The sequence below is a fragment of the Notolepis coatsorum genome, assembly GCF_963971535.1.
Source record: "Notolepis coatsorum genome assembly, chromosome: 6".
NCBI lineage: Eukaryota > Metazoa > Chordata > Actinopteri > Aulopiformes > Paralepididae > Notolepis > Notolepis coatsorum.
This window is the reverse complement of record NC_140170.1, coordinates 52,544,113-52,571,517: the sequence shown is the minus strand read 5'-3', so window position 1 is coordinate 52,571,517 and position 27,405 is coordinate 52,544,113. Positions and strand designations below refer to the sequence as shown.

The 27,405-nt window shown below is 41.8% G+C and overlaps 1 protein-coding gene across 1 annotated transcript in view; it reads left to right on the top strand.

The window, feature by feature from the left end:
- Window positions 1–27,405, top strand: part of pik3c2a (phosphatidylinositol-4-phosphate 3-kinase, catalytic subunit type 2 alpha) — a 227,092-nt gene that overhangs the window by 175,469 nt on the left and 24,218 nt on the right. The window contains 5 exon segments of the mRNA XM_084315562.1: window positions 1,409–1,513; window positions 9,670–9,762; window positions 17,479–17,608; window positions 24,459–24,595; window positions 26,589–26,605. Of these exon segments, the coding sequence (XP_084171688.1) occupies window positions 1,409–1,513; window positions 9,670–9,762; window positions 17,479–17,608; window positions 24,459–24,595; window positions 26,589–26,605 (482 nt within the window).

Here is a 27,405-nt window from a genome sequence, read left to right as displayed (position 1 = left end):
GTGATGTACATACATACAGTCAGGTCCATAGATATTTGGACATTGACACAACTTTCACTCTGTACACCACAATGGACTTGAAATGAAACAATCAATCAGTGCTTTAAGCGCAGACTACTTGTGCAGATTACTATTGGTCCCTTAAATGAAGGAGGAGGCACATCATAAGAAACTGTTGTAAATAATTCCTAACACACCTCAGATTGAAGCTGAGCGTCTGCATTTATAGCACATATTGATTGTTTCATTTCACGTCCATTGTGGTGGTGTACAGAGCCAGAATTATTTAGACAATTGTGTTGATGTCCAAATATTTATGGACCTGACTGTACAACTCACTCACTCACTGTACGTGTGTTTGCATGTGTTGCATGTGTACAGACAGCAGATACAGGTGGGCAGCAGTGCTGTAAATTCCTAGAGCTACTAAGGGTGCTTTCACATATAGTTTTGGTGGACTCGGTACGGTTCTGGTGGTGAAGTTGCAACATTGTTGCATTAATCATTTGGTTCGTCTGCATTCACACAGCAATTTGTCAGGCGCACCAAACTTTATGAACAATGTCACGCGGTCGAAAAGGGCGCTCGTCTATTGGACACAACGGAGAGTGGAAATCCCTTCCCTTCAGGAAGTGAAATGCGCGAAATACACAAACTGCGTGAAGCGTGATAGTAGCAGTGATAGTAGCAGAGGCGTGGCATTGATCCTTCGTTCGATTATAAGCCATTACCGCCATCCTCTCGCTAAACAACTTGTACACCTCGTTGTTTTTGTGAGTGCCCACAAGCAGCTGTTTTATTTGGTCTTCTGCCCATATGATCAGGGCTTTCACTTCGCCCAAGTCTGTCCAAGAGACATGTTTACACATTGTGCTTGTTTTGCAGTGAATGCGCGCCGCGGTAATAATAATAATAATAATAATAATAATAAGCAGTGTTTTTTTTCTTCCTTCGACCCAAGATGCACAGTTAGATAGATAGATCACTTGCTTGTTTTGCAGTGAATGCTGCGCGCGCGTTAATAATAATAATAAGCCGGGTGTTCCTTCGACCCAAGATGCACAGTTTATCAGGTGACTTCCTACGTTTGGTCCGCGTTTGGTCTGATGAAGAGAACCGAGACCTATATTTTCAGGCGGACCAGAGTTCGTGTGTTTGGTCCGCGGACCGAGTTCGACGCGCATTCACACAGACCCGAAAAAGCGGACTATCGACTTCTGGTCCGGACCAAACAGCTCTAGTGTGAAAGCGACCTAATAGTCATAGGACCTAATCCATCAGTCCATATGGACCTATATTGTAAAATTAATTGTAAATGTATGAATGTTCATGGGTGATGATACCTGATTGGTTTAATGTAACTTGTAGTGTGTGTGTCTCTCTCTCTCCCCCCCCCCCCCCCCCCCAGGTGGCGCTACAGGAGGGTCTAGAGAGCGTACAGAACTGCTTCCAGAAGTCCAGCTGCAGACTGCCTCTCAGCCCCAGCCTGGTGGCCAAGGAGCTCAATATCAAGGTGACAAGATACACTTAACCTCCAGAGGCTGTACTGTGGCTGTACTGTGGCTGTACTGTGGCTGTACTGTGGCTGTACTGTGGCTGTACTGTGGCTGTACTGTGGCTGTACTGTGGCTGTACTGTGGCTGTACTGAGGCTGTACTGTGGCTGTACTGAGGCTGTACTGTGGCTGTACTGAGGCTGTACTGTGGCTGTACTGAGGCTGTACTGTGGCTGTGCTGTGGCTGTACTGTGGCTGTATGGAGGCTGTACTGTGGCTGTACTGTGGCTGTACTGTGGCTGTACTGTGGCTGTAGTGTGGCTGTACTGTGGCTGTACTGAGGCTGTACTGTGGCTGTACTGTGGCTGTACTGTGGCTGTACTGTGGCTGTACTGTGGCTGTACTGAGGCTGTACTGTAGGCTGTACTGTGGCTGTACTGTGGCTGTACTGTGGCTGTACTGTGGCTGTACTGTGGCTGTACTGAGGCTGTACTGTGGCTGTGCTGTGGCTGTACTGTGGCTGTATGGAGGCTGTACTGTGGCTGTACTGTGGCTGTACTGAGGCTGTACTGAGGCTGTACTGTGGCTGTACTGAGGCTGTACTGTGGCTGTATGGAGGCTGTACTGTGGCTGTACTGTGGCTGTACTGAGGCTGTACTGAGGCTGTACTGTGGCTGTACTGAGGCTGTACTGTGGCTGTATGGAGGCTGTACTGTGGCTGTACTGTGGCTGTACTGTGGCTGTACTGTGGCTGTAGTGTGGCTGTACTGTGGCTGTGCTGTGGCTGTACTGTGGCTGTACTGTGGCTGTGCTGTGGCTGTGCTGTGGCTGTGCTGTGGCTGTACTGAGGCTGTACTGAGGCTGTACTGTGGCTGTGCTGTGGCTGTACTGTGGCTGTACTGTGGCTGTACTGTGGCTGTACTGTGGCTGTGCTGTGGCTGTACTGTGGCTGTACTGTGGCTGTGCTGTGGCTGTACTGTGGCTGTACTGTGGCTGTAGTGTGGCTGTACTGTGGCTGTAGTGTGGCTGTACTGTGGCTGTACTGAGGCTGTACTGTGGCTGTACTGTGGCTGTACTGTGGCTGTAGTGTGGCTGTACTGTGGCTGTAGTGTGGCTGTACTGTGGCTTTACTGTGGCTGTACTGTGGCTGTACTGAGGCTGTGCTGTGGCTGTATGGAGGCTGTACTGTGGCTGTGCTGTGGCTGTACTGTGGCTGTATGGAGGCTGTACTGTGGCTGTACTGTGGCTGTACTGTGGCTGTGCTGTGGCTGTACTGTGGCTGTACTGAGGCTGTACTGTGGCTGTGCTGTGGCTGTACTGTGGCTGTACTGTGGCTGTATGGAGGCTGTACTGTGGCTGTACTGTGGCTGTACTGAGGCTGTACTGTGGCTGTACTGAGGCTGTACTGTGGCTGTACTGTGGCTGTACTGTGGCTGTGCTGTGGCTGTATGGAGGCTGTACTGTGGCTGTACTGTGGCTGTGCTGTGGCTGTGCTGTGGCTGTACTGTGGCTGTACTGTGGCTGTACTGTGGCTGTATGGAGGCTGTACTGTGGCTGTGCTGTGGCTGTACTGTGGCTGTATTGTGGCTGTACTGAGGCTGTACTGTGGCTGTACTGTGGCTGTGCTGTGGCTGTACTGTGGCTGTACTGTGGCTGTGCTGTGGCTGTACTGTGGCTGTACTGTGGCTGTATGGAGGCTGTACTGTGGCTGTGCTGTGGCTGTATTGTGGCTGTACTGTGGCTGTGCTGTGGCTGTGCTGTGGCTGTACTGTGGCTGTACTGTGGCTGTGCTGTGGCTGTACTGTGGCTGTATGGAGGCTGTACTGTGGCTGTACTGTGGCTGTGCTGTGGCTGTACTGTGGCTGTATTGTGGCTGTACTGTGGCTGTGCTGTGGCTGTACTGTGGCTGTGCTGTGGCTGTGCTGTGGCTGTACTGTGGCTGTACTGTGGCTGTGCTGTGGCTGTACTGTGGCTGTATGGAGGCTGTACTGTGGCTGTACTGTGGCTGTATGGAGGCTGTACTGTGGCTGTATGGAGGCTGTACTGTGGCTGTACTGTGGCTGTATGGAGGCTGTACTGTGGCTGTGCTGTGACTCAGTAGAAAGCTATCCAGCTGCACGCTAGCCTAGCTTATTACAATGGATGAGAAGCGACTAGCCTGGGCGTTGGCCAACTAACATCTCTCCCGGAGTTTTAAGCTAGGCTAGCCTCTTCTCGTCCGCTTCGTCATACTACACACATGTAACAGACCACCTGGCAGGTCAGGCTCGTCATACTACACACATGTAACAGACCACCTGGCAGGTCAGGCTCGTCATACTACACACATGTAACAGACCACCTGGCAGGTCAGGCTCGTCATACTACACACATGTAACAGACCACCTGGCAGGTCAGGCTCGTCATACTACACACATGTAACAGACCACCTGGCAGGTCAGGTTCGTCATACTACACACATGTACCAGACCACCTGGCAGGTCAGGTTCGTCATACTACACACATGTAACAGACCACCTGGCAGGTCAGGCTCGTCATACTACACACATGTAACAGACCACCTGGCAGGTCAGGCTCGTCATACTACACACATGTAACAGACCACCTGGCAGGTCAGGCTCGTCATACTACACACATGTAACAGACCACCTGGCAGGTCAGGCTCGTCATACTACACACATGTAACAGACCACCTGGCAGGTCAGGCTCGTCATACTACACACTAGGGATGGACCGATCCGATATTGGTATCGGCCGCCGATATCAGTAAAATTGCTGGATCGGGTATCGGTAAAAAATATATATATATATCGGATTTTTTATATTTAAATTTATTTTCTTTTTTTTATAATAAATAAAATAACGATGTTGATACTACACACATGTATGATACTACACACGTGTACGATACTACACATGTGTACGATACTACACACGTGTACGATACCACACACATGTACGATACTACACACATGTAACAGACCATCTGGCAGGTCAGGCTCATCATTTTTATTTTTTATTTATTTATCCTTTATTTATCCAGGAATGTCCCATTGAGATACAAGATCTCTTCTTCCAGGGAGTCCTGACCAACACGGCACACAACAAGTTTCAACATAAAACAGGGCATTAAACAAAAAACATACAATTCAAATATAAACACAGAAGGCCATTTGTGCAGCGGCAAGGAGCATAATCACATCAGCAATAGCATCAGGTAAAACAGTTACATGTTTCATAAAGGGCTAGTCGTAGCGTACCTTTAAAAGCATTTACAGTTTGAAGTACCTCTAGACAAAGTTTTACTTGCATCATACTACACACATGTACAAATCCATTCCAGTAAGTCCACTATGAAGGTGTGTAGTGAAGGGTTCACACAAGGTCCTTGAAGTGCTTAAAGTGCTTCATTTTTTACCAAAAAAAGTCGAGGCCTGGAATTCCTTGAACAGCCAATTTTTTGAACAATGTGCTTAAAAAGTCCTTGAAATTCAAATCAACCATTCACATTGAAAGTGTTGTTCATCCATGATAAAACTGTTCTGAATCAAGAAATACATAGTTTTTTATTTAAAGTGAAACTAATTGTCGGAAATTGGTTTTAAGCCATAAAAAAAACAGAATTTAAAAGTGAATTGTATCCTTTTAAATGCCCTTTTAAAATGAAAAATAGTGGTTAGGAAAGTACTTGAAAGTCCTTGAATTTCATTTTGCAACGTCTGTGGGAACCCTGGTAGAGGCGCTGATTCCATCATGGCTAATTGATGCCCCTGCATGCTGCATGTCTCAGCTCGTCTGAGCAGGGATCCACCTGGGGATCTAGTGTCCTGAGACTCCCTGTGTCGGTTACTATGGTACCCTCTCAACTGTGCACACGCCTCGTAGACTCACTGCAGACTGAGACATGTCTATGTTAGGGGTGTAACGCTACACAAAAACCACGGTACGGTACGTACCTCGGTTTTGAAGTCACTGTTCGGTACAGGTTTTCGGTACAGGGAAAAGTTTGGCTTTCCATGTTCCACTCAGGGGTGATGTAGTGTGCAGTAACTAATTGTACTTGTAGGGCTGTCAACGAATATTCTATATTGAAATTAATAATCGACTTGTAAAAAAAATTATAATAATAATAATTATATTAAATTGTGGAAAAAAAACAGCCCCCGGTGGGCGGTCGTTAGACTCGTTAGTGGCTAACATACCGTTGTATTAGTTCGGTACACTACACAGCCGTTCGGTACGGTACACACTGAAACTAGGGCAGTCGCGGTAACCGCATCACCGCAATCCCGCGGTGTGTCAAGTCACCCGCGGATGTAGAACAGACAACCGCGGGTAAAATAAAAGGGCCGTCATCTTTTTAACTTCATTTAATGACGAGGCGTCCGTTTTCCAGTAGCATGAGCTAACTTCACGTTTCCATACAGTTTACAACTCACAGATGAAATCGGGATTTATTTTCATATCCCGGACTCGAGCCCCCAATGTATAAGATTTCCTGTATTCATCTGAACCGTAGTAGAGTACAGGGGAGTACACTCTAGGGCCGAAGTGCCGCTCATGTAACGTGCTTGTTATAACTAGCCTGACTTCGGGGTAATTCCCTCTGTAAAGTGGTGACAGTAAACCAGGAAACCGTTCTCAAGGACTGGGCATTTATTTTCCGTTTGCAGCTCTATTCTTCATGTTAGTGACTAACGTTACACGCAGATTGGGTGCTGCCTCTCTCTGCCATGGTCCCGACGTTAGCTATAGGCTAGCTATCTTATAACGTTGTGGTGTGGTCCCGACGTTAGCTATAGGCTAGCTATCTTATAACGTTGTGGTGTGGTCCCGACGTTAGCTATAGGCTAGCTATAGGCTAACGTTGTGGTGTGGTCCCGACGTTAGCTATAGGCTAGCTATCTTATAACGTTGTGGTGTGGTCCCGACGTTAGCTATAGGCTAGCTATCTTATAACGTTGTGGTGTGGTCCCGACATTAGCTATAGGCTAGCTATCTTATAACGTTGTGGTGTGGTCCCGACGTTAGCTATAGGCTAGCTATAGGCTAACGTTGTGGTGTGGTCCCGACGTTAGCTATAGGCTAGCTATCTTATAACGTTGTGGTGTGGTCCCGACGTTAGCTATAGGCTAGCTATAGGCTAACGTTAGTGTAGTCCCGAGTGTAGCGGGGACGGCGGAGAGAGGCAGCACTTATTTCCCCCAATGATGAACAATGATGACACAAGTTGTGATATTTAACTAGCTATGTATGTGCATTCAAATTCACTAACGTTAAAATAGTGTTATAATAACGTTCGTTTTAAGCAAGGAGAAGGGCATATATCCCACAACGCATCGCTCTTAACACTTTCAGTGCCACGGATGACATATCTCGTTTTATTAGGCCCCCCACTGAGTGCCCACGACGACAAATATTGTTTTATTTGTTTATTAGCAATCTGATTTCATATTTCATCAACCGAGTCTCCCGTTGGTACAGCAGCTCCTCCAGCAGCTCAGAATGGAAAAAAGCGCCCCCTATCGTCTATCCCTGTGTAACTGCAGATCAGTCGATATGTAGAGGCGGAGCCAGCTGGCTCCTTGAGCTGGCAAGCTGTCTGCTCAACATGGAAGTCATCGCGGGACGGGAATCAGCCTGGAATATATATTCACAGTAGCCAATACTCAATCAATAAGTGTGATCGATATTTGGAATGGCGATCAGGAATTGGAATGATCTTTTTGGAGAACATCTGATCTGAGGTAAGGAATCTATTTTACCAGTCTTGTGATAATCAGAGTTGTATTCGCTGAGATCTCAACGTGTCCCCTATCTGTGTGTGTCTCTGTGTGCGCGATCGCTGATGAGGAAATAAGAGAATCGATTTTCAGCTTGCGTATCTAGCGTGCATACGTACTAGTGCGCTGCAACCTTGCCCAAGCCCGACGGGGCCCTACCCGACCCGACGGGTTCGGGCTGGGTAGGGCTTTGTTTTTAAATAAATAATTCGGGCTCGGCCGGGCCGGGCAGTGCCCTCTTTAAAAAAAAAACTTTTTATTGCGTCTTTTTTTTTTTTTTTTTTTTGCTCGCTATACTCATATAACTAGGGTTATAGGATAACCTTAAGTTTCTGTTTCATTTTCGCGTAACGTAGTGCTGTCATCAGAGCGTGAAAGCCTTGTGTCTGAGGAGTCAAGATGTATAGGTTAACAGATAAAATAGTCAAGGGAAAGTTGCATTTTTGGAAACATTTGGATGTCTCCCTCCGCAGCCTGCAGGGATAACTCGAGGGGAGCGCGCGGCTCAGGTGGATGATGAACAAATTAACCAGACCGAAGCGGCATAGGTTGAAGTTGGAATATAGCCAGTTGGCGAATGTTTTAATTTGTTCTTGGATGTTAACGTTGTTAACGTTGTTCAACGCCTTGCTGACATCAACACAGCGAAGTGGTGAGTTTGATTATTATTATTTGCTGGTGTGTGGGGTGACGTCGCTGCTGCCCTGTTCTGTTGCGCTTTCATTATATAAATGTTGCTCTGCTCGAAATCTGATTTATGTTTTCTGTTTGTTTGTACAGTGACTGAGTAGGCTATTGCGTCGTGTGTGTGTGTCAAAGAAGATTCCATATAGCCTTCAAATTACGAGTTTTACGAGGCTGACTCGCTGGGAAATAGAATTTGCGAAAAAAGGCTATATAATGGTTGTTAGTTTTCAGCATGTGTTATTTAGTTAGACCTATTGGACATTTTCGTTTTTGTTTATTTATTAAGTTAATAACAGTGTTTAGAATATTTAAAACAAAAAAATAAAATAATTTTTGGCTATATGTTATAATATATAATGTTTCTTTCGTTTTCACTATCTGTTATTTAGGTAGACCTATTGAACATTTTCGTTTTTGTTTATTTATTAAGTTCATATAAAACCGTGTTTCGAATATTTAAAAAAATAAAATAAAATTAGAATAATAAATAATAAAAAAAAAAATCAGGTTTTCACGCGGGCTAGGGCCTAAAATATTATTTACAGTCGGGCTTATTTTCGGGCAGGGCCTGAAGTTCACGGGCTCGGGCTGGGTACGGGCTTCATTTCAAGGCCCTTGCAGACCACTAATACGTACACATATACTATCGATAATCTAGCGTTTATTTGAAAACGATTCATAAATGAGCCGAAAAATGACAACGTTTTTGTGTATTCTAGAATATTCCAGCAAACGTCTTTTATCATGGAATCTTTTTATTTTCCTTGAAAACAAGGGCTTTTCAAAATGCTATAAAACGAAAATGAACCGATAAAAAAACAATCCGCTTCGACAATGTTGACTGGAAAACGAGTTATTGATAAGCGACGGGCAGATTAGACACATAGCCATAATTTAAAACATAGATTAGGCGTTTTTAACGCTAACATTGAAGTGGATGGTGGGCATTCAACCGGTAAATCGAGGTTAAGCAAGGGCTCTGAAAGTGTTAAAGGAGCAGGCAACACCCTACTACTTGTATCACATTTCAGAGCGTTGAGGGACAAATGGATAGATATCAAACATGTTTAAAATAGTTTCGGGACTCCTACGACCTTAGAACTTTTTTCTAATCACGATCGCGGGTAAACTCGCATGTCTTAATAATAAAAAAAATATATATACAGGTATATAAAAAAATAAAATAAAAAAATTTAAACTTTTTTTTTCTTTTTTTTTTTATAGAAGTGCGGTACCACCGCATCCCGCGGTGATTAGCCACACACACAACCGCGGTGAGAAAATGTCATACCGCGACAGCCCTAACTGAAACGGTTCGGTACGGGTACCTTTACACCCCTACTGCACGTATATTGTAATACATGCATTCTTCAGAAATGAAGGCAGATGTGAAGAAGTCCTGATGTTTTCTCTACAGTGCTAATGACCTGCATATGTGTGTGTTATATGGTATGTAGGTGTGTGTTTATGTGTATGGATGGTAAATGAAGTGCATTTATATAGCGCTTTTATCCAAACCTCACATTCACCCTTTCACTCCCACATTCACACACTGACGGCGGAGGCAACCAGGGAACCTTCCGATTACTAGATGACCGCTCTACCTCCTGAGCCACTGTCGGCTGTGTGTGTTTATATGTGTGTGTGTGTGTAAGTATACATGTGTGTTTACATTGTATGTTGTGTGTGTCTATATATATATAGGCCTGCTCATTCTTCAACTCCAATGCAGTGCCTCTGAAGTTAGCCCTGGTCAACGCAGACCCCCTGGGAGAAGAGATCAACGTCATGTTCAAGGTACACACACACACACACACACACACACACAGGGTTACCTGGCCTTATGATCAATCAAGAAATCCCCTTCATCAAATACCTGATCATTGACTCACATTCTTTTCAGCTTTTTTCACAGATCAAGTAATGACATGAATAACTCGGAGCGGAACATGGTCTACTGTTAAAAATAAATAAAACACAGCCTGTAGAAGGACTTGCAGATAAAGACAACCCATAAACAATAACAGGAGTTTACAATAGGTTAGCAACACAGAGCTAGACTCATAGGTCTTTACAATAGGTTAGCAACACAGAGCTAGACTCATAGGTCTTTACAATAGGTTATCAACATGGACCTAGACTCATAGGTCTTTACAATAGGTTATCAACATGGACCTAGACTCATAGGTCTTTACAATAGGTTAGCAACACAGAGCTAGACTCATAGGTCTTTACAATAGGTTAGCAACACAGAGCTAGACTCATAGGCCTTTACAATAGGTTATCAACATGGACCTAGACTCATAGGTCTTTACAATAGGTTAGCAACACAGAGCTAGACTCATAGGTCTTTACAATAGTTTAGCAACACAGAGCTAGACTCATAGGCCTTTACAATAGGTTATCAACATGGACCTAGACTCATAGGTCTTTACAATAGGTTATCAACATGGACCTAGACTCATAGGTCTTTACAATAGGTTAGCAACATGGACCTAGACTCATAGGTCTTTACAATAGGTTATCAACATGGACCTAGACTCATAGGTCTTTACAATAGGTTATCAACACAGAGCTAGACTCATAGGTCTTTACAATAGGTTATCAACATGGACCTAGACTCATAGGTCTTTACAATAGTTTAGCAACACAGAGCTAGACTCATAGGTCTTTACAATAGGTTATCAACATGGACCTAGACTCATAGGTCTTTACAATAGGTTATCAACACAGAGCTAGACTCATAGGTCTTTACAATAGGTTATCAACATGGACCTAGACTCATAGGTCTTTACAATAGTTTAGCAACACAGAGCTAGACTCATAGGTCTTTACAATAGGTTATCAACATGGACCTAGACTCATAGGTCTTTACAATAGTTTAGCAACACAGAGCTAGACTCATAGGTCTTTACAATAGGTTATCAACATGGACCTAGACTCATAGGTCTTTACAATAGGTTATCAACATGGACCTAGACTCATAGGTCTTTACAATAGGTTATCAACATGGACCTAGACTCATAGGTCTTTACAATAGGTTATCAACATGGACCTAGACTCATAGGTCTTTACAATAGGTTATCAACATGGACCTAGACTCATAGGTCTTTACAATAGTTTAGCAACACAGAGCTAGACTCATAGGTCTTTACAATAGGTTATCAACATGGACCTAGACTCATAGGTCTTTACAATAGGTTATCAACATGGACCTAGACTCATAGGTCTTTACAATAGTTTAGCAACACAGAGCTAGACTCATAGGTCTTTACAATATGTTAGCAACACAGAGCTAGACTCATAGGTCTTTACAATAGGTTAGCAACACAGAGCTAGACTCATAGGTCTTTACAATAGGTTAGCAACACAGAGCTAGACTCATAGGCCTTTCAACCCACTGGGATAGTTTTAAAGAGGAACTACAGCCGTTTTCAGAACTCATATGTTATTGCTATGGTCTAAGACAGTCCAAAAATGTTAGTGAACACTAACAACTCTAAATCCAAAAAACTGAACTCAAACTTGTGATGTCATCAAGTATAAAGTCTGAGCCTGCTCCATAAACAATGAATTGGGAGAGGAAAACAAACGTTTTTCACTCATTTATACTGTAATGTATGAAAGGCGTGACAAATAAACTGAATCTGGTGAAGATTACACAGAGCACCCAGGGGGAATGTTCTGAGTATACGGGCATATTTTCTTTGAATTACTGTATAATAAAGCTCATTTGGGTATAACAAAAATGCTGTGGGTCCACAAAACTCCCATTCATTGTCTATAGAGCAGCTCCAGACTATACTCGATGACATCACACATCTGACTTCTCTGGTTTCTAGCTTTGGGAGAGAGCAATTTGTGTTCATAAATATATATTGAACTTCTCTTGGTCATGGAAATAACATATTGGAATGTGTAGTGTTTGGGGAGCAGCTTCATTCAGATCAGATTATTTTATTGTCACAGCTTTGTCTTTTACTTAAGTACTGTACCTAAGCACAATTGCGAGGCACCCTGGTTCTTATGTACATTCAATATCAAGCCAGAGCAAAACAAAAAAGCAACAAAGACGGAACAGTCATATGCTTCTATATTATCCATAAGCCATGTTTTTATAAATTTTTATAAAGATGTTGGTTACTTGTGCAAAGGTAATCAGTTCACAGCTCCACAGAACTTAATAGAGCATTTACCCATGTTGGTTTTAAACCTGGACAAGCCCAGGTCAGCAATGCTCGCTCTAGTGTGGTCTGCATGAGGATCACCGCTCCTCTGGAAGTGCTCTTTGAGCTACTCTGGTGCTCTGTTATAATATATCATGGTGCTCTGTTATATATATATCATGGACCCCCTGAGCTGGTGCTCTGTTGTTATATATATATATCATGGACCCCCTGAGCTGGTGCTCTGTTGTTATATATATATATATATCAGGGACCACCCTGAGCTGATGCTCTGTTGTTATATATATATATATCATGGACCCCTCTGAGCTGGTGCTCTGTTGTTATATAATATATATATCATGGACCCCTCTTAGCTGGTGCTCTGTTGTTATATAATATATATATCATGGACCCCTCTTAGCTGGTGCTCTGTTGTTATATAATATATATATCATGGACCCCTCTGAGCTGGTGCTCTGTTGTTATATATATATATATCAGGGACCACCCTGAGCTGATGCTCTGTTGTTATATATATATATATCATGGACCCCTCTGAGCTGGTGCTCTGTTGTTATATAATATATATATCATGGACCCCTCTTAGCTGGTGCTCTGTTGTTATATAATATATATATCATGGACCCCTCTTAGCTGGTGCTCTGTTGTTATATAATATATATATCATGGACCCCTCTGAGCTGGTGCTCTGTTGTTATATAATATATATATCATGGACCCCCCTTAGCTGGTGCTCTGTTGTTATATAATATATATATCATGGACCCCTCTTAGCTGGTGCTCTGTTGTTATATAATATATATATCATGGACCCCTCTTAGCTGGTGCTCTGTTGTTATATAATATATATATCATGGACCCCTCTGAGCTGGTGCTCTGTTGTTATATAATATATATATCATGGACCCCCCTTAGCTGGTGCTCTGTTGTTATATAATATATATATCATGGACCCCTCTGAGTTGGTGCTCTGTTGTTATATAATATATATATCATGGACCCCTCTTAGCTGGTGCTCTGTTGTTATATAATATATATATCATGGACCCCCCTTAGCTGGTGCTCTGTTGTTATATAATATATATATCATGGACCCCTCTGAGTTGGTGCTCTGTTGTTATATAATATATATATCATGGACCCCTCTTAGCTGGTGCTCTGTTGTTATATAATATATATATCATGGACCCCCCTTAGCTGGTGCTCTGTTGTTATATAATATATATATCATGGACCCCTCTGAGTTGGTGCTCTGTTGTTATATAATATATATATCATGGACCCCTCTGAGTTGGTGCTCTGTTGTTATATAATATATATATCATGGACCCCCCTGAGCTGGTGCTCTGTTGTTATATAATATATATATCATGGACCCCCTGAGCTGGTGCTCTGTTGTTATATAATATATATATATATCACGGACCCCCCTGAGCTGGTGCTCTGTTGTTATATAATATATATATCACGGACCCCTCTGAGTTGGTGCTCTGTTGTTATATATATAATATCACGGACCCCTCTGAGTTGGTGCTCTGTTGTTATATAATATCATGGACCACTCTGGTGCTCTGTTGTTATATATATAATATCATGGACCCCCTGATCTGCAGTTGAACTGACCTACTCCAGAGGTAGCTAACCCAGCTACTGGAAAGTTGACTGTTTTAACTGTTATGATTATTTAAGGCTGATAAAACAAAAATGAACACTCCCTGTACTTTTTCTGTGAAGAAACCAGATTAGATATATGGTTATTTAGTGTTTAATAGCAGGTAACTATTAATGACAAACTCGATTGAGTAGTATATTTTTCAGTCATCTGACTTACTTTTGTATTATTATTATTATTATTATTATTATTATTATTATTATTATTATTATTATTATTATTATTATTATTATTATTATTATTATTATTATTATTATTATTATTATTATTATTATTATTTTGTATTGCTTTGCATATGATCTATTTATTTATTTTGTAAGTAGGGATGTTCGATATTGGCTTTTTTACCTATACCGATATTGTCCAACTCTTAATTTTTCCGATACCGATATCAACCGATACCGATATATGCAGGGTCCCCGGTCCCCCCCCCCCCCCCCCCCCCAAAAACGGGATAATTTCAGGTAATAATTATTTAACATTACATATCTCTTGTCGTGGAATTAACAGAACATTATGCATACTTTTGACAATAAATAAAATCATAATTTGTTTTTACTTGCTTGCCTGGGTAAATAAAGGTTAAATAAATGTTGTTTTTTTTAAAACCGATACCGATCATTTCCGATATCACATTTTAATGCCAATATCGGCCGATAATATCGGTAGGCCGATAATATCGGACATCCCTATTTATAAGTAATTTGAACTACTTTCTCTAAGGCCCTGTCCACACGAGAGTTTGGATTTAATATGACCGAAGTTTGAAAAAATAAAACTCCGTCCACACGGTGAACACAGGTGGACAACCGTGTATAACTGCGTACTCACGGGCAGAGCTGGAACCCAGCAACCGATACATTTAGTACAATGTAATACAATGCCAAAGCAGTAGGCGGCGATGTTGTTCAGACATGAAGGCCATTTCAACCAATCAGAAAAGACTGAACGCTCACTAAACTTCCTGTTGGGTCGCGATCTGCCATTAATTAACTGAAGAAGAAGAAGTAACGTTACCGATATGAAATGGATGTAAACGTTATTTAACAGATTGCAGAATGGGTACAATACAATACGGCTCAATACAAACAATTGTTAAGGGGATGCAGTCTGGACTGGGTTCCTTATAAGTTATAACAATAACTTGACAACACATGAGTTTAGTTTAGCTGCAGCTACATGTTTACTCTGAGCGTCAACAGACATCAGTCGATCACAACACTCTTCAACACAGACGATACGTTTTGAACAAAAGTTTGTTACAATCATTTTCATATAACGCTACTTGGGACAGCTCTGCTGTAAACACTGGTGTAGTTGGCTCTGCTCTAATCTCTCTACCCCGCGGTCTGCCGTGAACATGGGGAATAATTGCGACAGCTCTGCTGTAAACACTGGGAATAACCTCGGTTGCTATGCCCACACGCAACTGCAAAACCGCACAACTTCACCCTGGCCACCGGTTTCAAAAGACCGCGGTTGCAGTGTAGCAAATCCCCGGTTGTGTGTGGCCGAACAGTGCAACTGCGCACATACAATCACGGTTACATTAAACCCAGCGTTCGTGTGGACGGGGCCTAAGTAACTTCAGTTAACGGAACTATATTTCTCCTGAGGGTAACTTTGCTGTAGTTAAACCTCTTCCAGTGTGAAGTATTTGGTAGCTTGTAAAACTATGCTTGCAGATAATCAATGCAATCTGCCATTTTGCCACTGTTGTGTTTACTTCCGCCTGAGTAACGGCCCTGAGTAACGGAGGACAGTGGTGGTTCTGCTTAAAGTGGTGTGAACACGGGCTGGTTCGCCAGAAAGCACCATGGTTCTCTGACACTCCAGAACGGAGCCAGAGCCAGAACCGTGTCTGTCTGAAAGCCCTATTAGAGTGCCTAGAGATGATCTCTGCCGCTACCTCATGGAATACCCTGCAGGAAACTCTGAAACTAGACACTCTAGTGTCTATGGGTCGTTTTAGAACCTTGATGACCAATCAGGTCACCACAATAATTTAGTTGTTTTTAAATTGTTACATCTGTTTTTGTTTTTGAAATGTGCTCTTAACACATTAACTGCCACGCTTATATCCATCAATGTATGATCACTGCCACCAGTCTAAGCCTATGGAGATGTTCACCTTCTTTGCAGGGCTATAACTTTTTAAATTGTATTGCTAAATTGACATTACTATGGCCCATTCAACATCGATTATCTATCGTTCAGGATGTAGGAACGTTATACTTTTTCATTCATAGATTCATACGAAAATACCGTCTAGAATATAAATATGTTATCGTTTTCTGCAGTAATTCCTAGAACGTGAGTTATAGGCATAAACGCATATATAGATTATCAACTGCCGTTTGTTGGCGATACACGCTATATAAATCCAGTAAATGCTTTATGTAGTATGGGTGATATATTGATCAGAGCAGTTTGCATTAATAATAATAAACACTCACGCTGAAAATGACGTCAGCATCCTCTTACAGTTCGCCGATGAGACTTGAGGAAAAATATCCCACTTATTTGACGGCGATCTCCTAGATCCATTTCCGGTTTGTATAATAATAATAAACGCCCAAATCATATCGATTATTGCGTTATGGCAGCGATCGCTATACACGGACGTGTGGCTAGAGTCCCGCAACAATATGTGAGTGCCGGACGCATTTGCCAGATGCACAGAGATCTCCAGAGATCCATTTCCGGTTGTAACTCGCAGATCATCCACCAGCCGGCAGTATTGAAGTATTGCAGAGTTGTGCAGGCTCCCACTGTATCAGCCGAGGCTGGGTGAGGGCATTCTGAATACCATGGCGAAAAAATGAAATATGATCTCAATAACGTCGTACGCCGTGGAATGGCAGAATTAGCATGACCTTGAAACACGTTGTACGACGTTTTCTATTCATTACACACAAACCGGTGACATAAAACTCATCACTTCCTGTGTGCAGGATGACATAAAAAGCATCACTTCCTGTGTGCAGGATGACATAAAAAGCATCACTTCCTGTGTGCAGGATGACATAAAAAGCATCACTTCCTGTGTGCAGGATGACATAAAAAGCATCACTTCCTGTGTGCAGGATGATTTTCCCGTGAATGTCCTACCAGTCACCTGTGTTTAGAACAGCAAATGTAAAAGCATTCATGAGCTGGGTATCGGCAGAATCACTATTGTGTTACCGGTATTTGAATTGGTCATATAGAGTGGCAAAATAGACATTTCCTTTTATGAAAATGTTTGAGACTATTACTTTAAAATATTTTTTTTTTGATTCAAGTAAAAATGTAAAATCCCTAATAGTAACTGTCAAATCTGTTTACACTGTTCGCTATTTAACACGGCGCTCCCTGGTGGCATGAACAGGACACAACCGATATCAATAAATGGTGTACACTACAGTGACTACGTTGACAGGCTCTGCAACATCCCAGTATTAACCAGATTAAGATAATAAACAGCCTTTCCTGATTATTACCTTATTCTGAATAAGGTCTCAATCAGAGTAAGCTTATTCCAGTTAAGATGTAGACTAGTATTCCGATGTTAGTCTGATTATTGAAGGGAAATTTAAACATTAATCATGGCTCAATCTGAATTTTTCGCTCAGTCATTAAACCGATTATGCACCTTTGTGTGTGAGACAGGTGGGGGAGGACCTGCGTCAGGACATGTTGGCGCTCCAGATGATCCGGATCATGGACAGGATCTGGCTACAGGAGGGGCTGGACCTCCGCATCGTCAACTTCAAATGCATCTCTACCGGCAAAGACAAAGGTAACACACAAACACACATACACTCAAACAGAAACATAAAATCTACTTCAAATGGCAAAGATGTCCCCCCGGATCTGATTTAATATTGAGTATCTGCCGATACAGAGTCCCGATCCAATTGTGGTGTGGGATGGCTGCTTTAAGCAGACGGACACACCTGGCCCTGGGTCAAGCTAATTACACCTGGGAGCAGACACACCTGGTCCTGGGTCAAGCTATAATTACACCTGGGAGCAGACACACCTGGTCCTGGGTCAAGCTAATTACACCCGAGAGCAGACACACCTGGTCCTGGGTCAAGCTAATTACACCCGAGAGCAGACACACCTGGCCCTGGGTCAAGCTATAATTACACCTGGGAGCAGACACACCTGGTCCTGGGTCAAGCTATAATTACACCTGGGAGCAGACACACCTGGTCCTGGGTCAAGCTATAATTACACCTGGGAGCAGACACACCTGGTCCTGGGTCAAGCTATAATTACACCTGGGAGCAGACACACCTGGTCCTGGGTCAAGCTATAATTACACCTGGGAGCAGACACACCTGGTCTTGGGTCAAGCTAATTACACCTGGGAGCAGACACACCTGGTCCTGGGTCAAGCTATAATTACACCTGGGAGCAGACACACCTGGTCTTGGGTCAAGCTATAATTACACCTGGGAGCAGACACACCTGGTCTTGGGTCAAGCTATAATTACACCTGGGAGCAGACACACCTGGTCTTGGGTCAAGCTATAATTACACCTGGGAGCAGACACACCTGGTCCTGGGTCAAGCTAATTACACCCGGGAGCAGACACACCTGGTCTTGGGTCAAGCTAATTACACCTGGGAGCAGACACACCTGGTCTTGGGTCAAGCTAATTACACCTGGGAGCAGACACACCTGGTCCTGGGTCAAGCTATAATTACACCTGGGAGCAGACACACCTGGTCTTGGGTCAAGCTATAATTACACCTGGGAGCAGACACACCTGGTCCTGGGTCAAGCTAATTACACCTGGGAGCAGACACACCTGGTCCTGGGTCAAGCTATAATTACACCCGAGAGCAGACACACCTGGTCCTGGGTCAAGCTAATTACACCTGGGAGCAGACACACCTGGTCCTGGGTCAAGCTAATTACACCTGGGAGCAGACACACCTGGCCCTGGGTCAAGCTATAATTACACCTGGGAGCAGACACACCTGGTCTTGGGTCAAGCTATAATTACACCTGGGAGCAGACACACCTGGTCCTGGGTCAAGCTAATTACACCTGGGAGCAGACACACCTGGTCCTGGGTCAAGCTAATTACACCTGGGAGCAGACACACCTGGCCCTGGGTCAAGCTATAATTACACCTGGGAGCAGACACACCTGGGCCCTCATGCATCAACGTGGACGTAGAACTTGACCTACTTCCACACGTAAGCACGGAATGTAGAACTAGCGCACGCACAGGGAAGTCGGCATTCATCACACGGTGCGTACGCAGGCTCTATGCCCTGCCGTGTTGATGAATACCACTTTGTTCTACCGTCAATGCTCGTGCATGATTATCCATATATGGTCATGAAAATGAGGAAACACCCCCCATGGGATGTGAAATAATGGACCGACCCGTTAGAAACTCCACGGAGAATTCACTGCTGTCGAACCAAGAAGACACTATCGCGTATTATGGGATAAATAAAAGGCGGACTTGTAAACGGTGATGTCAGATATCAACGGCTCCCTAAGACCATTGCTGCAATTCTGCCTGGACAGCTCAAAATACTAATAAAGACCGTTCGTTGACCACTGTTTGGCGTTGGTTGTGTGTCATTATAACCGTGCTGTAATATGAATGCCTTTATTAGTTGTGTTCGATTGGCTATATGATTTTTAGATGCATCTATTTCGTTGTCGGCTAATAAAGACCGCGCTGGAATATGACTGCCTTTTCCCGTGTTGTTTGATTAATACCCCAGGGATTAAAGTTCTCCTCAATTTTATTCCAAATTGCGATGGATCTCCCGTCAATTTTCTACCTGCTGCATATGATTTCTAGAGGCATACTACAATCTATTTTGATGTCAGTATTGGGTAGCCTATATAAACAATATAATACGAGAGCATATACAAGAACAATGAATCTCACTGCATGTATGATAGCCTGCCTTTCAATACATGAACTTGAATTCCATCATGTTTGTGTGCGGGACTCACAAGGCTGTAGTCACAATGGGTGGTACCGGTGTACAGTAATAATAACAGTCCACACAATATCACGATCCATGCCATAGCCTATGTTCTATTAGGACATGATCTGTGACGACAAATGTTCTAGAATGTTTGATTAAGATATCATACTCTGACAGCATGCCTATGAGCAACAAAAACGCGAACTTGAATCCCATCATATACATAGTCTGTCCACTATCTGGTGTCATTGCAATGCGTTTTCTATTCTTTCTTATACAGTAAAAAGGGGGAAGAACACTATATTCATATGACTTGTATTCTGCTTACAGCTTCGAAGTTCCACTTGTTTCGTTTAACGTAAAGCCTTTTAAATATAATCAAACGTTCCCGTGTTTCTGCGGTCTGCGCAGAATAATAACGAGTTGAGCTTTATGATTTATGATGAATTGAAAATGGGGGACCCTGATGTAAACAAGACGAAAGTCTTTCTCTGGTCTGCATCCCCTTAACAATTGTATGTACTGAGCTGTACTGTACTGTACCCATTCTGCACTCTGTTAATAAACTTTTCAATCAATCAATCAATCAAGCTACGCGGAGCGCAGTCAGTCAGTACACCCCGTATATTCCGATAACGCTATATAAACCATGCTGCATTCATTCTGAGAGAAAGATCTATTATTCCAAATGCTATTTATAGGGTTTTGACCATAATTACACTACCGTTGCTATTTTACAATGAACTATAATGAACTACGGTTCGTACAGAACGTGCCAGTGTTATTATGCACAGAAGCTCATTTCCTTGTTGTAATAATATATTCTACCACTGGGCGCTAGGTACGCCAGGTCTGAACTGTGCGTAGATGTAAGCACGAAGTCAAGTTCAAGTTCAAATTGATGAATCCCACTCTTTGCTTAGAAATGATCGTACGCACAGGGTAAGCACAGATCTGTGCGTAGAACACGTTGATGCATGAGGGCCCTGGTCTTGGGTCAAGCTATAATTACACCTGGGAGCAGACACACCTGGTCCTGGGTCAAGCTAATTACACCTGGGAGCAGACACACCTGGTCCTGGGTCAAGCTAATTACGCCTGGGAGCAGGTATGGTTGTGTGGGTGGTTTTGTTATACCTCAGGTCAAAACAGAATGATATAAAGTATTAGGCCATGTCCACACGTATCTGGATCTTTTGCAAAACGCACATTTTCTTCCACGTTTGGGCCTTTCATCCACACGTAAACAGTGTTTTCAGAAACATAAACAGAGATTTACGAAAGCGCATTTTAAAGTGAAGATTTTCCAAAATATCGGTTCAGTGGATCCGTGTAGCCACTGTAAACGCATAGTCTAGATAAACGATGACGCCACAGCTCACTACGCTATGCTCAGACTGTTGTTCTATCTATGGCAATAGGCGCCCATAGCCTTGAAGCGCACAGAGGTAATAAGATCGACAGCGCCTGGTGCTGAAATGACAGACAGAAATAGCATGTTTCTTCCCCCTCGAATGTATATATTTTCTTTTATTGATCTCTGCCTCTTAAGCAGTACTGTATATTTGTATATCTTGTATATCATAAATGTCTGGACGTAACAGTACTGTATCTACAGTGCGACAGATTCGGCCATCAGACGCTGCTTGCGTGTAATTGTAATACTTGTAATAGGGATGTATCTGTTATTTAGTTAGGCCTACTGGAAATTTTTTTGTTTACATAAGTAGATTTTTCGTTTTTGTTTATTTATTAAGTTAATATAAACCGTGTTTCAAAAGTTTTTGAGGTTGTTAAATACACGCTTTTGATTTATTTAAGTGGCGAGTGATGTTTTTTTCGTCCGCTTATTTCTCGAGAGATACAATGTCAATGTTGAGACCTTGAGATCACAATATCGTGATTCCGAAACAAAATAAGGCGAGGCATTATCACAAACTGTTGCAAAGATATTTAATGTTTTGCTAAACATGTCTAGTTTTGCGCCCGGCTTCAGTTTAAAGCCAAATTGCATTCTAAATTTAGTTAATAGACGCGCGACAGAAGAGGTCTGCACCTGATGCTCTCTGATGTTGTGGATAGTTGAGGACGACGGCACCACACGTGAACAGTACAATGCAATTAATGAATGTCTTGTTGTAATTAGTATATATATAGTTTGTGATAAGGACTCGCCATATTTAGTTTCAGAATCCGGAGATTGTGACCAACATTGACATTGTATCTCTCCGTCGCGCAGAAGTAAAGCATTGAATCGTGACATATCTAGATTGGTTGTTTCCTCTGGACTGCATCTAATCCTCCGCTATATCTATCTATTTATCATCTATGTATGTCAATATAGCCAATGGAAATGCTAGGAATGGTCACGTGGGCTGGGTAAACCAATGGACAATTCCTATTGTTTCTCAATCGTCCTCCTGACCGCTCGTACCACTATGGTATTTGAGATATAGCTTATCGCCACCTACTGGCCTTATGTGTTTGCGTCTGGATCAGGTTTTTTTTTTTTTACACTGTCGTGTGGACGAGGATATTTTTTTAACAGAGCCTGAGAATATCCATTTGGCAAAAGATCCAGATAGGCCTTAGACACTGGAAAATTGTTCAAACATTTTGTCTTGCAGTTATTAACTTTTCAGAAATCATAATCACATGAATCATGGGTGGTCCATGGATAACAGTCATTGAATGAGGAGATAGGCAGACAGCATGCAGGTTAGCAGAGAGGGGAATAGCTTTACATTCTCATATAGTCGTCTGGCTAAAGGCGTCATTGTTTGCGGACCAATACTATACAAGACACCTATGCGTTTTCCCATATGATCCAGTTTGGACAGGGTCCTCATGGATGTATAGAGACACGTAACAGGGAAGATGCACAGGTGACTGGCCTTGAACAACCATGCCACCAACCAGAGGAGGAAAAAAGGGGCCTCTTCTTTCAGCCTTGGAATAAAACCCACTCAATGTTCTACTCAAAACACCTAAATAATGTCCCCAATTATATATGGTAATATATAAACTAAACCCAATGTCAACTGAACATTCTCAAGCCTGAAAATATTCCCACAGTTGCACACCTGTTGCGCATTGAGGTAATCTGGTTAAATCTGTCATCCACACAGAGAGGGTCTTTGTCATGACAACATCTGCTTCTGGATTGGTGCATCTAGGAGGTTGGGTCAAAATACCATAGGCCAGAAAACAAATGCTCGCCAATTGGGCGCAACGTAATATAATGACTTGAAATTACTTTGTTGGCTTTGTTATTACACTACCTTGGAAGTTGCAATATTCAGTCGATCATTTGGAAAGTGCGATGTTTATCATCTTTTCCTCAAACTGAGCTACGCAATCTGACACGTGATTGCATTTTCAGGTGACCTGCCATGCCAAAATGAGGGTTCCTTCCTATGGGTTTCCCTAATTGAAATCACCTGCCAGGTCACTTAATTTTTGCATGGCAAGTCACCTAGGTAAGATATCTCTCAAGTAAGAAAATAATAGTCTGCATCACAGCTTTCCCTTAATTGTTTTGATTCATTTAATTAACAAAAAAGGATCAGAATTTGATTGGGCTTGATGTAACCGATATTAATCAATACCAAATAGGCCATGATCGGCTCTGATACCGATCTCTCAGATCAGCTCAGGATATCCATGCACACACAGAAACACACTCAAACAGAAACGCATATCCACTAGTAAAGACAAAAGTAACATACACACATAGACCTGTATCTATAAGACACAGAAACACACAGACATCACTCTGAACACACGCAGACTCAAAACAGCGGTAGATTAAACCTGGGCCAGCGGTCGCCTGAAGCTTAGAGAAGCTGACTTGTCACTGGCATGTCACCGGTTCAATCCCCAGATTTGCAGTTGAAGTGAATCCCTCAACAACTACCACTGAAGTGCCCTTGAGCAAGGCACTGAACGGCCAACTGCTCAAATGGAGCTACTCGGTTAGCGAACGGTACTAGATGGTGTATTGGACAACTCCCAAGTTGTGAATATCTATAACTGTATATTATGAACATAATACTAGAGCACTGCTGAACATACAATTGCACAAAATCGACCTGGATTTAACCCAAAACGTATTAGTTTGAATTGGAAATGCTTACATGACGTTTTTTTGGTTAATTGAAGGTCCAACACAGAACCCCCCCACACACACACACACACTAAGGCTGAGCCTGAATGTTCGAACGTTCGTTCGTTACGTTAACATTCGAATTCTAAATCAAAAATTTAATTTATTTTTAATAAAAAAATTATTAAAAAAATAATATTTATTTTATGTGTCTATTAATTCTGTTTAAACCAATGGGGTTTTTCTTCACAGTTGCAGATAAAGATTAGGCTACACTAATATTATAGTATTAAAAAAAAACTACTAAGTTATATTCATTAAAGAAAGTTGATGTAATAAGAAAAAACGAATTTAATCAGATTAATCACTTTATTCAAATTGAGGATATTTATATAAAAAAATTGATTTTTTTTTTTAATTAAAAACGAAGGTTCGAACGTTCGTTTGAAAAACCCTGATGAAGTTCGAATCCCAAAAACAGGGTTCGGGGACAGCCCCACACACACACACACACACACACACAGTGTAACTAGAGCCTGCTGAAGGTGCGTGTGTGTGTGTGTGTGTGTCTCAGGCATGGTGGAGCTGGTGCCGTCGTCAGACACGCTGAGGAAGATCCAGGTGGAGTACGGAGTCACCGGCTCCTTCAAGGACAAGCCTCTGGCTGAGTGGCTCCGCAAGTACAACCCTGCTGAGGACGAGTACGAGAAGGTACACACACACACACACACACACACACACACACACACATGAATGATGAATGAATGAATGAAAACTTTATTAACAGATTGCAGAATGGGTACAATACAGTACAGCTCAATACATACAATTGTTAAGGGGATGCAGACCTGAGAAGGACTTTCGTCTTGTTTACATCAGGGTCCCCCATTTTCACACACACACACACACACACACACACACACACACACACACACACACACACACACACACACACACACACACACACACACACACACACACACACACACACACACACACGGTCAGTCAAGTTAGTTAATTCATTAAAATACAGCAACTGGTTCTTGTGTGTGCGAGCAAGAACAAAAGTGCAGAATGAAACGGCACACAACATAACAGAGTACACAACATTAAATTACATTTACATTTAGTCATTTAGCTGACACTTTTATCCAAAGCGACTTACAAGTTCTGTACGACAAGCCATCAGGAAGGGGCCGGGCACAACTCTATCAGCTGAGTAACAATGTTCATCAAAGTGTTGAGTGCTACAGTGTAGGTTAGTTTATTAGGACAAGTGCATGAGAGTAAGGTTAGTTAGGGTTAGATTTTTATTTAAAAAAAAATTAATTTCAGATAATGGTTGAAGAAGTGCGTCCTTAGTCAACATAACAGAGTACATAACATAAGGACCAAGTTCAAGTTTCAAGTTTGTTTATTATTTGTCACAACAAAATACAGAATACTTTATGATGAAATGCTTGTTTCTGTATGAGCCCCTGAGAGTGTGCTACGTACAGTAAAAAGAAAGTAAGTCATTAAGAATTAAGTAGGTAAAGTCAATATACATATATACAATACAGAGTAAAATGAGTAACAGTGAGGTACAATGCAGAAATGAGATGAGGTACAAAATTTAGGGTAGGGTGCCAATGAATGTAGTGCAAATCTCTTTAATAATAGATACATATATAAAGTGTGTTAAAGTGTCTAAAGTGAGTAAAGTGAGTGGTAAGGTGAGTGTTTGTTTAAAGTGAGTGTGTACATGTGGATGTGTGTGCAGTGAGTGTAGATGATGGGTTGTTACATAGTGTCATTGTCATTGAGCATGGAACAGGAAAGCTTCTTGAAACTACCGGTAATAGTTTAAAAAATAGTAATAGTAAAAAAGAATGTGCTCTTTGGTAGAGGGTATGAATATCACTTGAAATGTTATTTGGTAGAGGGTATGAATATCACTTGAAATGTTATTTGGTAGAGGGTATGAATATCACTTGATTTGAGGAGGGCTTTATTTGAGAAAATTGTTTGAGATCTTCAGTTTTGCAGGATTTTTGGAGAAAGCATGGCACTTGAGACAAAACACACTATATCCTATATAATTGTATATGAATTCCTCTTGTTTCTTTGTTTACATACATTGTTTACAGCTTGTTATATTACTTTTTATTTTGTTTTCTGTGGCCATCTTGGTCTATATAACTTATTGTCAATGTCAAGTATACTATACTTATTGTTTATGTGTCTTGTACGCCCATTATGGGCTGGGCACACACCTGTATGTAAGAAAATTAAAAACATCAAATCAAAACTTGAAATGTTATTTGGTAGAGGGTATGAATAGTACTTTAAATGTTATTTGGTAGAGGGTATGAATATCACTTGAAATGTTATTTGGTAGAGGGTATGAATAGTACTTTAAATGTTATTTGGTAGAGGGTATGAATAGTACTTTAAATGTTATTTGGTAGAGGGTATGAATAGTACTTTAAATGTTATTTGGTAGAGGGTATGAATAGTACTTTAAATGTTATTTGGTAGAGGGTATGAATAGTACTTTAAATGTTATTTGGTAGAGGGTATGAATATCACTTGAAGGAATGAGGGAAAAAACCAAGGCTTTTAGTGAAAAAGATCAAATGCCTTCATTGCATTGACCAGTTCTATATACAGAACATGAATAACATTTGACTGTGACACATTTCGCCACCTCTGCTTCCTTCAGGAAGTTCTAATAACTGAGTACATATTGATACAATTTCAACCAGTTTGTATCATATAACTGAGCATTATATGTGTATTGTAATCCATCAATGTATTGTAATTAAGGCTGTCAAAGTTAACGCGATATTAACGCGTTATCGCCCAATTCTATTGACGCCACTATTTTTTTTAACTCACGATTAACTTATATATTTTTTTAGACATCACTCAGGTGTATTATTGATGCTCTCATTGATACTATGTTTGTTTCTGAAGTGTGTGTGTGTGTGTGTGTGTGTGTGTGTGTGTGTGTGTGTGTGTGTGTGTGTGTGATATATAGAGAGAGAGGGGGGTGAGAGAGATGAGGAAGGGGCAAGAGAGAAAGAGCTGGGAGTGTGTGTGAGAGAGAGGCGGGGGTGATTACTCAGCCCTTGTGTGGGTGAATGTAACAAGTTCCTAACGTTTTCTTTCCCCTATTATTTCATGTACACTTTAAATTATTATTTTCTTTTAAGTTATTTTGTGCATCACTCTGTTTTGAATTTGATGCAAATTTGCAATGCATGAGGGTCATCCTTTTGTGTTAAATGGCTGCATAAAGCAAGCATTCGTTCACTCGCATGTTGATAAGAGTATTAAAACTTGGAACTTGAAAAATATCTGTAAAAAAAAATGCTATTAATTTGCGATTAATCGCAAGTTAACTATGGACAATCATGCGATTAATCGAGTTAAATATTTTAATTGATTGACAGCACTAATTGTAATCCAACCAGAACAAGGTTTATTACCATATTATAATCATTCATATTCTCTCTATCTTCCATTTTTATTCTCTC